The 12,339-nt window shown below is 45.6% G+C and overlaps 1 protein-coding gene across 2 annotated transcripts in view; it reads left to right on the top strand.

Moving 5' to 3' along the window:
* The window catches only part of LOC101397482 (structural maintenance of chromosomes protein 1A), a 36,731-nt gene extending 24,618 nt beyond the window's left edge, over positions 1 to 12,113 (top strand). For both annotated transcript variants that reach the window (XM_087427465.1, XM_087427466.1), the window contains 6 exons: positions 8,512 to 8,668; positions 9,154 to 9,308; positions 9,437 to 9,588; positions 10,711 to 10,780; positions 11,054 to 11,164; positions 11,615 to 12,113. In XM_087427465.1, the coding sequence (XP_087283591.1) occupies positions 8,512 to 8,668; positions 9,154 to 9,308; positions 9,437 to 9,588; positions 10,711 to 10,780; positions 11,054 to 11,164; positions 11,615 to 11,698 (729 nt within the window). In that variant the 3' untranslated portion in view covers positions 11,699 to 12,113. The remainder of the gene's footprint in view (positions 1 to 8,511; positions 8,669 to 9,153; positions 9,309 to 9,436; positions 9,589 to 10,710; positions 10,781 to 11,053; positions 11,165 to 11,614) is intronic.
* The last annotated feature ends 226 nt before the right edge of the window (positions 12,114 to 12,339 follow it).

Genomic DNA, 12,339 nt, shown 5'->3' with positions numbered 1-12,339 from the left:
TTTGTGTATTTATTATAGGCTTCTGGTTTGTGATTACCATGGGGTTCACATACAGTAACCTACGTATATAGTGATCTATATTAGGTTGATGGTCTCTTTAGTTTGACTTCTATATGAAAGCTCTACTCTTCAACTCCCTTCCTCCCACATTTTATGTTTTTGATATCACATCTAACCTCTTTTTTGTGCCTTTGTATCCAGTACTGCCTCATCTTGGAAACAGATAATTTTTGCTATTTGTGGTCTTCTCTTTCCCTCTTAAATAAGTCCCTTTCGCATTTCTTGTAGTACTAGTCCTGGTGACAAACTCCTTTAATTTTTGCTTGTCTGGGAAACTTTTTATCTCTCCTTTCCTTTTTGAATGATAACCTTGTCAGGTAGAGTATTCTTGGCTGTAGGTTTTTTCTTTTCAGCACTTTCAATATATCATGCTACTCTTTTCTAGCCTGTAAGGTTTCTGCTGAGAAGTCAGCTGATAGCCTCATGGAGTTTCCTTTGTATGTAACTTGTCTTTCTCTTGTGGCTTTTAGGAGTCTCTCTTTATCTTTAATTCTGGACATTTTAATTATGATGTGTCTTGGTGTGGGCCTCTGGGTTTATCTTGTTTGGTGCTCTCTGTGTTTCCTGTACCTGCGTGTCTGTTTCCTTCCTTAGGTTAGGGAAGTTTTCAGCTATTATTTCTTCAAATAGATTCTCTGCCCCTTTTGTCTTTCTCTTCTCCTTCCGGGAGACCTATAATATGGATGTTAGTGTGCTTGATGTTGTTCCAGAGGTCCCTTAGACTGTCCTCACTCTTTTTAATTCTTTTTTCTTTTGTCTGTTCAGCTTGGGTGATTTCCTCTAGTCTTTTGTCCAGCTCGCTGATCTGTTCTTCTGTATCCTCTACTCTGCTTTTGAGTCCCTCTAGTGAATTTTTTATTTCTGATTGGTTCTTTTTTATATCTTCCATTTCTTTGTTGACGTTCTCACTGAGTTCATTCGTTCTTCTGCCAAGATCAGTGAGCATCCTTAACACTCTTTGTTTGAACTCTCTGTCACATAGGTTGCTCATTTCTGTTTCCTTTAATTTCTTTTCTGGGGTTTTGTCCTGTTCCCTTACTTGGAATGTCTTCCTTTGCCTCCTTATCTTGCCTCTTTCCCTGTGCTTGTGTCTCTCTATTAGCTAGGTCAGCTACGGCTCCTGATCTTGGAGAGGTGACCTTATGTAAGTGATACCTTTATGAGGCCCAGTGGTGTGCTTCCCTCTCGTCACCAGTTCCGAATGTTCCAGGAGTGACCCCTGTGTGGGCTACGTGTCCTGTTGTGGCATGGTTGCTCTTCCCGTAGGTGCCCAGGGAGGCAGAGCTGTACTCCTGGCTAGGTGTTGTAATGCTCAGCTGCTTGTAGTTGTTGTGGGCCCTTCAGTCTCTTTATCAGGTGTGAGGAGCCCCAGCACAGTTGGCTGCAAGGCCTAATAGCACATTCCTGTTGCAGTATTTCTATTAAGTGAGTAGGCCCCCAGCGTGGCTGGTTGTTAGGCTCAGGGCCTTACAATTGCTGTAAGCCTCTGGACTTGAAGTCTCTTGTCGGCTCTCTGAGGGTTGCAGCTTGGTGGGGCTGGCCTCAGGCACAGGAGCACCCACTTGTTTCACACTTTGAAAGGTGGGACCAAACTCTTATGTGGCTCTTTGAGATGTACAAGTCCTCTGCAGCTGGCAAGCCCCACCACACACAGGTCCACACACACAGTCAACACAGTCCTGCACCATGTGCGTAACCTCTGGCCTCCTGAAGTGGACCCACTCTCTCCAAGGCAGGAGCCCCACAGATTCCACCGAAGCCCCACACTCTCCACCCACTCCTTGTGCATGCCCTGCCCCGCAGAGGTGGACCCACCCCCCAGGCTACAGAGAACCCAGGCAGTTCACTTAGCAGGCCCACAGGTTGCCCAAGGGCTTGTTGTTGGGTGGGGCCAGCCCCTAGGGTGGGCTGCCTGCCCTGGCTGAGCTGGATTAAGTTGGTGCTCTAGTGGGAAGAACTCCGGTGGCGTCTGCCAGCGTCTGTGTCAGCAGGCCCACACCAGGCCACAACAGTGGCCGCCACCAATGTCCCAGTCCCTTGTGAGGTCTCACCTCTTACCAGGATGCACTCAGAGCCTATTAGGTGAGTCTCTTTTCACCAAAGGACTGTGCACCTTTCATTGTGGTGATTTTAGGTTGCTTTCTGAAACGGGTGAATTTGTGTGTGCCCTTGAAGAGTTGGCTTTAATTTCTTTGTGAACCAGCTTTTCTGGGGGTGTTCCCCAATGTTGTTAGTAGCAAGGAAAGTCAGATATTATGCCACTCGTCTCAGTTGTGCTGGGTCCAAAAAATGCCTATAGCAGGAATGCTCCCCGGCTCAGGTCCCCCACTCCCCTAGGGAAGGCTGTGTACCTTTGGGTTGCTCCCAGGCAGCCGTGAAGCATTGGGGCTTGTGAAGGTGGCGTTTTTTTCCTCGAGAAGGGAATTTCTGCCTCTTCTACCTCAATTAGGATTGTCATTTGTTGCAGGAGTTCCTCTTATCCAGTTTTAAGTTCCCTCTCAGGGGTAATTTTTCCAAGAGTAGTTGTAAACTGGCTGTGTCCGTGGGAGGAGGTGAGTTCAGAGTCTGCCTACGCCACCATCTTGACTTTGCTGCCCAGCCCCATTAATTTTTATAAACTTCCCTATCAGCCTTTCATGAGTTGGTTTTAGGAGCTGTTAATGATTATTGCCTTAGATCCATTAAGGATTGCAAAATGGTAATTTTCTAATTCTTTCATTCCTCCTCCATTTATTAATTGGATTTCTAAAAAGAACTTTCTCACATCAACTATTTAGTTCCCTTGAAATACAGTTTGTACAGAAAAGGTAGGATAAATACTTAATTCTTTTCCTTTATTTACCAGCTTTCAGAATGAGTTGGTTGCCCTTGTAACCCTTAAAGGTGACCAGTGAGGTTTTAATTTGTATTTATTATAAACTTGTGTTTAAATATATTTTGATATGTTTCATTCTGTTGGAATAATTTTTCTTTTTGATGTTCAAATTGTCCCATCTTTGGCCAGTGGGAGCCACTTCAAGTTGATTTTTGTTATTGTTCTTATTTTTAAATTTTTATTATGGAAAATTTCATATGCAAAAGTAGAATAGTACAATGCTATTATACTGTTGTACAATGCAGTATTACACTTCATGTAGCCATCTTCAGTTTTAACAGTTATCAACTCATGGCCAAACTTGTTTCATGTGCACCCCCATGTACTCCATCCTCCCTCCCTACCCCCAGGTTATTTAAAAATAAATTGTGGAGCTAGCCCTGATGGCCTAGTGGGTAAAAAAAGTTCAGCATGCTCCACTTCGGTGACCTGGGTTTGGTTGCCAGGTGCAGAACCACACCACTCGTCTCTCAGTAGCCATGCTGTGGTGGTGGCTCACATAGAAGAACTAGAAGGACCTACACCTAGAATATATAACTATGTACTGGGGCTTTAGGGAGGAAAAAGAAAAAAATAAATTGTGGACATCATGTCATTTCACTTGTAAATATTTCAGAATGTAACTCTAAAAGAGATAATTCTTAAAAATATGTTGAACCCATTTTCATACCAAAAAGCAATAATTCCTTAATATTGGGATTTTATATTATTATGTATTATATAATAATTCCTTGATATTAATATTATGATTAGTATTCACATTTCCCTGATTATCATACACACACACTCTCACAGTTTGCTTGCTTGAATTGGGAGCCAATCAAATAAGATGATAGATAGATAATAGATAGATGAATGATTGGTATAGTGATTGGTTGATGTGTTTCTTGAGTCCCATTTAATGTATAAGATCCCCCTCCGTTTTTATTTTTCTTTGCAATATTTTTTTGTTGTTGAAAAAATTGGCTCATTTCTCCTGAAGGATTTTCTACATTCTGTACTTCGTTGATTCTATCCCATGACTTTTAAAATGTTCCCCCAGAACAAAGCAAAAAAAAAAGTTCTGCTATCCTCCGTAGTTCCTGTAAGTGGGTAGTTAGATGCAGATCAGTGCTGTTCGACAGAGATATAATGTGATCCACATGTGTAATTTTAAAAAGGTGAAATTAATTTTAGTACTATATTTTGTTTAACCCAGTATATCCAAAAGAGTTGTTCAATATGTGAACAATATAAAAATTATTGATGAGATATTTGACAATCTCTTTTTGTACTGTCTTCAAAATCCAGTATATATTTTATGCTTATAGCACATCTCAATTTGCATGCTAAATTCCTCAGAAATACTTGATCTGCATTTAGATATCCTAAAATTTACAATTGAAAAAGGAGAAGCACATACCCAAGTTGTGCCAAAGGTACTTAAAAGTTTTCCAGTAACTGAATTATCAGTTTTTAAAGTTAAATTAACCAAAGTTCAGTAAAATTAAAACTAGTTCCTCAGTCACACTAGCTGCATTTTTCATGCTCAACAGTCATACATGGCTAGTGGCTCCCCTATTGGACAGCTCTTATCTAGAGGTTTGATTAGATTCAAGTTTTGGGGTTTGTCTTGGTCGAGGCTGCTTCATAGGGCCGGCCCCGTGGCTTAGCGGTTAAGTGCGCGCGCTCCGCTACTGGCGGCCCGGGTTCAGATCCTGGGCGCGCACCGACACACCGCTTGTCAGGCCATGCTGAGGCCGCGTCCCACATACAGCAACTAGAAGGATGTGCAACTATGACATACAACTATCTACCGGGGCTTTGGTAGGGGGAAAAAAGGGAGGAGGATGGGCAATAGATGTTAGTTCAGAGCCAGTCTTCCTCAGCAAAAAGAGGAAGATTAGCATGGATGTTAGCACAGGGCTGATCTTCCTCACAAAAAAAGAAAAAAAGAATAAGGCTGCTTCATAAGTGGCATTGTTACTTCCATCAGGAGGGTTATAGTGTCTGGTTGTGGCTCTTTTTGTGCAGTTTGCAGCCATGGTGATCATTGCCTAGATCCGTTAATTTGCAGGGGTTGCAAAATGATGGTCTTCTTATTCTATCATTTCTTCTTCGTTTATTAGCTAAAATACTGTAAACAGAGATTTCCTTTCATCAGTTATTTGGTTACCCTGAGGTACAGTTTGTATAGGAAAGGCAGGATATATATCCTTGATTCTTTCCCTTTATTTACCAGTTTATAAAATAATGAGTTCGTTCTTTGGCATTCTCAAGATTTGTCCACTGAGTTGTTTTCGCTATGAACTTACAGATTTAAACACATTTGTTGTATTGTACTCTGTTATGGTTATTCTTCTTATTGATCGAGTTTTCGCATCTCTGGCCAGTGGGAACTCATTCAAGTTGGCTTCTGAATCATTTTGACACAACTTTCGTAGCCTTTGATATCTTCCTTGCTTTCTGGTATGTCCGGGCTCATCCTCCACATTTCCCTCCCCAGACCTGGAATTAACCATTTCTCTGAGAAGCTCTGACTTCTTTTAATGGGAAATGCTATTATTTAGCGACTACCATCTGGACACTGGTGTGCTCATGACTGCTGGGCTGCTCTGTGCTTCTAGAACTTTTCAGTAGACTAGGCTATGAAGTACATTTTTTATTTTTATTTTTTATTTAGTTGTTTTTTTGGTGAGGAAGATTGTCCCTGAGCTAACATCTGTGCCAGTCTTCCTCTATTTTGTATATGGGACACCGCCACAGCATGACTTGATGAGTGGTGTGTAGGTCCGCGCCTGGGATCCGAACCTGCAAACCCTGGGCCTCCAAAGCAGAGTGTGCGCACTCAACCACTACGCCACCATGCTGGCCCCTGCATTTTTTATTTTGAAGGAAAAATGTATCTCATGAGTTCTTATTGATACTTCCAATTGAAATTGAAATTTTCACAGTTTAACATCATTAATTTTATGTTTGAGTCTCCAGTTATTCATGCTAAAAATCTTGGTTCCTAGCAACACTAACGTAATAACATATTTACTTTATCCTATTCTGTATAATAGTTTGAAAATCACAATAAGATATTATTAGTAACAATTTGATTATTGAATGCTGTTTAAGATTTCTTTGAGGTTCTTTTTGTTGTTAAGCTAATGGCTCATTGGGCATGTACAGTCATTTTCCTATGTTTTAAGTAATTTGAAAGAATTCTCTGCGTGTTTAACCAGCTTAATATATAGTCAGGTTTCTTTGTTTAGTTTCAGGTTTTAAGAGATTGCTTTTTTTGGCATTTTGATTTATTTTTTCCAACTTTAATTTTGAAAATTTTCAAACCTACAAGAAACTTGAAAGAATAGTACAGTGAACTCCCATATGCCTTTCACCTTAGATTCATCAATGGATATTTTTCCAATTTGCTTTCTCTCTCATCTCTCTTGATTCCTTCCCTCTGGACTACACACTTTTCTTGTTTTTGCTGAACCATTTGAAGGAAGTTGCAAACTTCAACTCTAAATACTTCAGCATGCTAAGAACAAGCGATTCTCCTCCATAACCACAACTCCAGATTACACCTAAGAAGATTAATAATAATTTCATATCTAATATCCTGCCCATATTCAAATTTGCCTAGTTGTTCCTAAAGTGTCTTTTGTAGTTGTTTGTTTGTTTGTTTTTAACTATGATCCAATTAAGATTCATGTATTGCTTTTGGTTGTTCTGTCTCTTTAGTTTCTTTTAATGCGGAACAGTCCCCTCACCTTTTTTCATGACATTGATCTTTTGAAGAGTCTACATGTTGTCTTGAAGAATGGATATGTTAGTTTCCTTTCATTATTAATTAACTTATTCTTCCTGACCTTGTGTATTTCCTATAAATTGGAAGTTTGATTTAGTCCGGAGTTTGGATCTAGTTTGATGGATTTGGGTTAAGTAATTTTTTGGCAAGAACATTTCATTGGTGATGTTGTGTACTCTGTATTGCATCACGCCAGGAGGCACATGATGTCAGGATGCCCCGCCATTCATGATGCTAAGTTTGATCCTCAGTTAAGGTATCAATTGTCAGATCTCTCAACGCTAAACATACCCTTTTACCTTTGTAAGTAGTAAGTAATCTTCAGGGTAACTCTTGGGCATCTTGTGAATATCTCATTCCCTAACAATTTTCTGCCCAGTGGTTTTCACATTTTGATTTAATTTTGTTTTATAATTATGTAAAATCTTCATCTGGTTCTAAAAACAAAAGTATAATACAAGGTACATGAAGAGGAGTTTAGCTTCCTCCATGCGTAACCAGAACGCGTAACCTGCCTTCTGCATGGGAGCGGGCCCCCAGGCCCCCACTCGGTAATTAGTTTTTGGATTATCCCTTTTTTGCTGTTGTACTTTTAAAACACAAATATGTTCATATTCCCTCTCTTAGATAAACGATAGCATCCTAGTGTGTACCTTTCATATTTTACCTATGACATACCCTGGAGACCACTCCATAGCAGTGTGTAGAGATCTTCAGAAGGGCTTTTCTAAAATGCGTGTATATTCACGTTCTTCCTGTACTTGAAGTCATTCAGCGGTACCTCACCTCCCTCAGGGTAAAGTCCAAACCTCTTACAAGGCCTAAAAGACCCTTCATCATCAGGCTTCCGCCTATGCCTCCAGCCTTGTCTCTTTCCTCAGCACACACGCATGTTGCACGCACACATAATTGCTACTATTGCCATATTGAATTGCCTTTTTCTTTTGGCTTTTGAAGTTTATTAAAGTTTATTAATCTTTTGAATTGCTTTGAATTTCTTGAATGAACCATGAGCAAACCCCTAGTCCTGCATGTGATGCTCTTGTCTGCATGGAAGACTGTTCCTTCTCTCTGTCCTTACCATTCATCCTGTAGGCCTGAGCTTCAACATATTCCTGGAATCCTTCCCTAGCCCCAGAGTCTGAGTTAGGTGCACTTCTTGTGTGCTCACCCAACACTGTTTATCATCGTTTTGGTATCTACCATGCAGTGTTCTGATTGTTTACTTATATGGATTCCTCTGTTAGTCTCTGAGCTCTGTGAGCACAGGAACCATGGCTCACAGGCTACGAGGGCTCCAGTGCCTGGCACTTGGAAGGCATTCAATAAACCTTTATTGACTAAAAGTGGCAGAAAGGCACAAGCCTAGACATGCATTGCAATATCCATAAGACCTAAAACCAAACTCAAGTGGAATTTGCTCAGATGTAGTGACCTGAGCAGAAAACGTGAGTTGCCTTATTCATTGTGGAATCCAGACCAGCCCATGTGGGAGCCTCTAGGTGCCCCTGGGATGGTGCTGGCTCGTGGCTTGGGCTTAGAGCCAGAGAGAGGTGGACAGACTGACAGGGCCAGGGGAAGGGCTAGAGATGAGAAAGCAGCATCAGCCTGTAATTTCCAGGGATGGTAGGAATAGTTACTGTGGGCAGGACCTGGTGGGAGGAGCTGAGCTGGAGAAGAAGAACCTGCCTTCTGCGTGGGAGCAGGAACCAAGGCCCCCACTCGGTCAAGCATCTCTGTGGAGGCCTGGGCTCAGGGGCCTGGCCCTTCTTGATGTTGCTGGGCCCGGGGTTTACAGGATGCCCAGGCCGAGGAGGAGATCAAGCAGGAGATGAACACACTGCAGCAGAAGCTAAATGAGCAGCAGAGTGTGCTCCAGCGTATTGCTGCCCCTAATATGAAGGCCATGGAAAAGCTGGAAAGTGTCCGAGACAAGTTTCAGGAGACCTCAGATGGTAAGATTTCCCCCTTTTACTTGGGCCTAAGACGAAGGCAGGAGGCTGGAGGTGTGACAAGGGCCTGTTGTTACATATCACAACAGCTCCCGTTTTTTTATGCTTTTTTACTTGAAACTCTCAAGAGCCCTAAACAGTAGGGGTTATCACACCTGTTTTATAGAGTGGAAAACTACTGAGGTTCAGAGAGGGCGAATGGCCTGCCCAAGGTTACACAGCTGGTTGCTGGTAGAGCCCAGGGAAGAATCCATGTTTATGTGGCTCCAAGCCCATGTTTCTTCCTTTGCACTACATGGCCGGCCCACTGGATTCATTCAGGTGGTTGTGGAACCATCTTCCCGGGACCCTCCCCAGGCATTCCTCTCCCTCTGTGGGATGTTGCTGCTCTGTGGATTGTCATTTGTAGGTCATTCTTGCCAGGGCGTGGTCCTCAGCCTTGGCAGAACCCGGGCACTGAGGGGTCACCTGTTTTTCCCTTGTGACAGAGTTTGAAGCAGCTCGAAAGCGAGCCAAGAAGGCCAAGCAGGCGTTCGAGCAGATCAAGAAGGAGCGCTTTGACCGCTTCAATGCTTGTTTTGAATCTGTGGCCACCAACATTGATGAGATCTACAAGGCCCTGTCCCGCAACAGCAGTGCCCAGGTAGGCTGGAGCCCCTTACCCAGCCAGCCCCTACCATCCTCAGCTGCCCTTCCCTCTAGGCTTCCTGTCCCCGTCCCCACCCAGACCCAGACCCAAATCCTGACCCTGAACCATCTGCCTTCCCCTAGGCATTCCTGGGCCCTGAGAACCCTGAGGAGCCCTACTTGGATGGCATCAACTACAACTGCGTGGCTCCTGGCAAACGCTTCCGGCCTATGGACAACTTGTCAGGTGGAGAGAAAACAGTGGCAGCTCTGGCCCTGCTCTTTGCCATCCACAGGTAAGGCTGTGCCCCGCCCCAGGGCGGTTGGCGGAGAGACTGAACTGAGGCCCCGGAGGCTCTGGGGCCCAAGGATATGCAGAGGTGAAGATGTGCTGGTGGAATCTGGATTGGCGTCCCTCTTTCCCTACCTACTACAGCATATCTGGCCTTGGTTTCCTGGACCTGTCTTCCCCATCCACCTCGTCCACTCAGCCTGCCCTCACTGGCCCCTGCATGTATTCAGTCCCACTGCCAGGCTTTGCTCACATGGTTGCTGGCTAATAAGCCCTTCCCATGCAAATCTAGCTTGACTGTCACCTACCACCCCTTCACATCTCATTCTCCTCCTCCTGTTCCTCTAGGAAGCCTGCTTTGACCACTGTGGCATACCCTGACCTCCCCTCCTGAACGCCAGTAGTCCTTGAATCTGACCCCCACAACTTAGTGCTTGATTGTACAGCATCATTCACCAAGCATTTCTTGAGGGCTGCTCTGTACCAGACCCTGTTGGGGGATTAGGGACACAGATGAGTCAGACGTGGTCTCTGTCCTCGAGGAGCTCATGGTCTAGTGGAAGCCAGATGTGTAAACACATTCAGCTAAGTGTTGTAACTGGCTGAGCGTGTGTGCTGTGGATACACAGAGGAGGGATGCCGACCCAATCTGGGGCAGGGTGCAGGTGGCCAGTGAAGGCTTTCAAGGGCAGATAACACTTGAGCAAGAAATACGAAGGATGAGTAGAAGTTAGCCAGGGAGACCAGTAGGCATTCCACACGGAGGGTGCAACACGTGCAGAGGCAGGGAGACGTAACAGCATTGTGCGGGTGAGTGGGGTGGACCTCCAGGTAGCTTGGTCAGTATGGCCAGAGCCTAGGACAGCTTTATGTCCCCAGCCAGTCTGGGAGCTCTGGAGAAGACCGTGTCTTCTCCTGGTTCTACAGGATTCTGGAGCACAGGGCTGGATACAGAGGAGGGCTCAGTTGGTGTATTAGCCTTTAGGGGCTCAGGCAACATTAAGACCTGGGTTTTTTAGTTTCTGAAGAAGTGGAGGGGGAAGCTGGCCGGTGTGATGGGCCCTGGGGCTGTCCCACTCCACCTCCATCCCCATCAGTGTCAGCTCACGTACTGGTTCCCTCCCAGCTACAAGCCAGCCCCCTTCTTCGTCCTGGATGAGATCGATGCTGCCTTGGATAACACCAACATTGGCAAGGTGGGTGCAAGGAAAGTGGGGCCTGGGAGGGAGGGGCTGGGTTTCAGGGAGCAACTCCTGAGTGCGCCCTAGCCGTTCCTGCTGCCTGTTCTCTGTGCCCGGGAGGCTGGGCCCAGGGTCATCCATGCCATGCTAGTCAGTGCCTCCTCTCAGCCTTTCTTCTCCCCACCCTCCATCCCTTACCCCATCCCCTCTGCCTCTGATTCTGACTGAAAAACACAAGAGAGTGTTAGGGCTTCAGCCCTGCTAAGTGCCCGGCGGCGCATCCCACAGGTGGCAAATTACATCAAGGAGCAGTCGACTTGCAACTTCCAGGCCATCGTCATCTCTCTCAAGGAGGAGTTCTACACGAAGGCTGAGAGCCTCATTGGAGTCTACCCCGAGGTAGGGCGGGCCTGGCTTGGGAGCCAGCCCCACTCCCTGCCTGACTCCCCAGGGCAGGAAGGGAAGGCTGCAGTGGAGGAGCACGGGGGCGGAGGAGCATAGGGACTCAGGTCCTGAAGGGCCATCTGGGCTTGTTGGAGCCCTACCCTGGAGGCTTAGCCAGCCCAGCTGGGCAGGGCCGCTGCATTTGGGGACAGGTGGAAAGGCCAGGCAGAAAGGCCAGGCAGAGGCAGCCAGACAGCAGAGTGCAAAAGCAGGAGACTGCGGAGGTAGGCAGGGAGAGAAGGCACATGGGACCGAGCACATCCCCTCACACCCAGAGAGAACCATCGCCTGGGCTTTGGGCAGGTATGTAGGGAGGAGGGTTTGAGGCCCCCAGTTCCAGGGTGCTAGACCCCTCTTAATTCTCTCCTTACAATTTCATTTTTCTTTTTCTCCCTCCTCCTTCAGCAAGGGGACTGTGTGATCAGCAAAGTCCTGACCTTCGACCTCACCAAGTACCCAGATGCCAACCCCAACCCCAATGAGCAGTAACAGTAGTTCTGCCCTCCCGCCCTGTCTGGATCCCTAAGCTGCCCTTCTCCCAATCTCTGGATATTTGGCTCCCAACCTTCCCCTGCCTCCTGTCCTTGTTTGGTATAGTCTTGAGATTTAGGCACTGCTATGAAGCATGAAGAGGAACAGAGGTGATGTTAGGTCTGGAGCAAAATTCCTGAGCTACAGGCAGCATCCCGGCCTCTGGAAGGAGGTGCTGAGCTGGACTGAGCTGAACAGGGCCATCTGTCCATCCCCTCTTCCCCTCCTGGACCTCTCCCCCATCACCCATAATCAGAGGTCCCTTGGGCCCCCTTGCATTTTGCTTGTGTGTGGGTATGTATGTGTGTATATGTGTGTCCGCATGTGCGCATGTGGGTGTGTTTGCAAAATAATAAAGATATTGGAGACCCATTTTAGAAGGAGCCTAGACTGAATTTGATTCCAAGAGAGCTTAGTATGACAGCACCCCAGAGCTGGGCAAAGGCGTTCAGGACCTCATAGGAGTCAGGCAGTCACATGAAATTGCCCTCATTCACTCATTTGTGTTTTTGTTCATTCATGTATTCATCAGACACATACTGAACACCCTCTATTTGTCAGGCTCTATGCTAGGAACACAGAGCTGAATCAGACATGAT

Source organism: Ceratotherium simum, chromosome X, assembly GCF_057802395.1.
Source record: "Ceratotherium simum simum isolate JZ-2026a chromosome X, ASM5780239v1, whole genome shotgun sequence".
NCBI lineage: Eukaryota > Metazoa > Chordata > Mammalia > Perissodactyla > Rhinocerotidae > Ceratotherium > Ceratotherium simum.
This window is presented reverse-complemented; position numbering and strand designations above follow the sequence as displayed.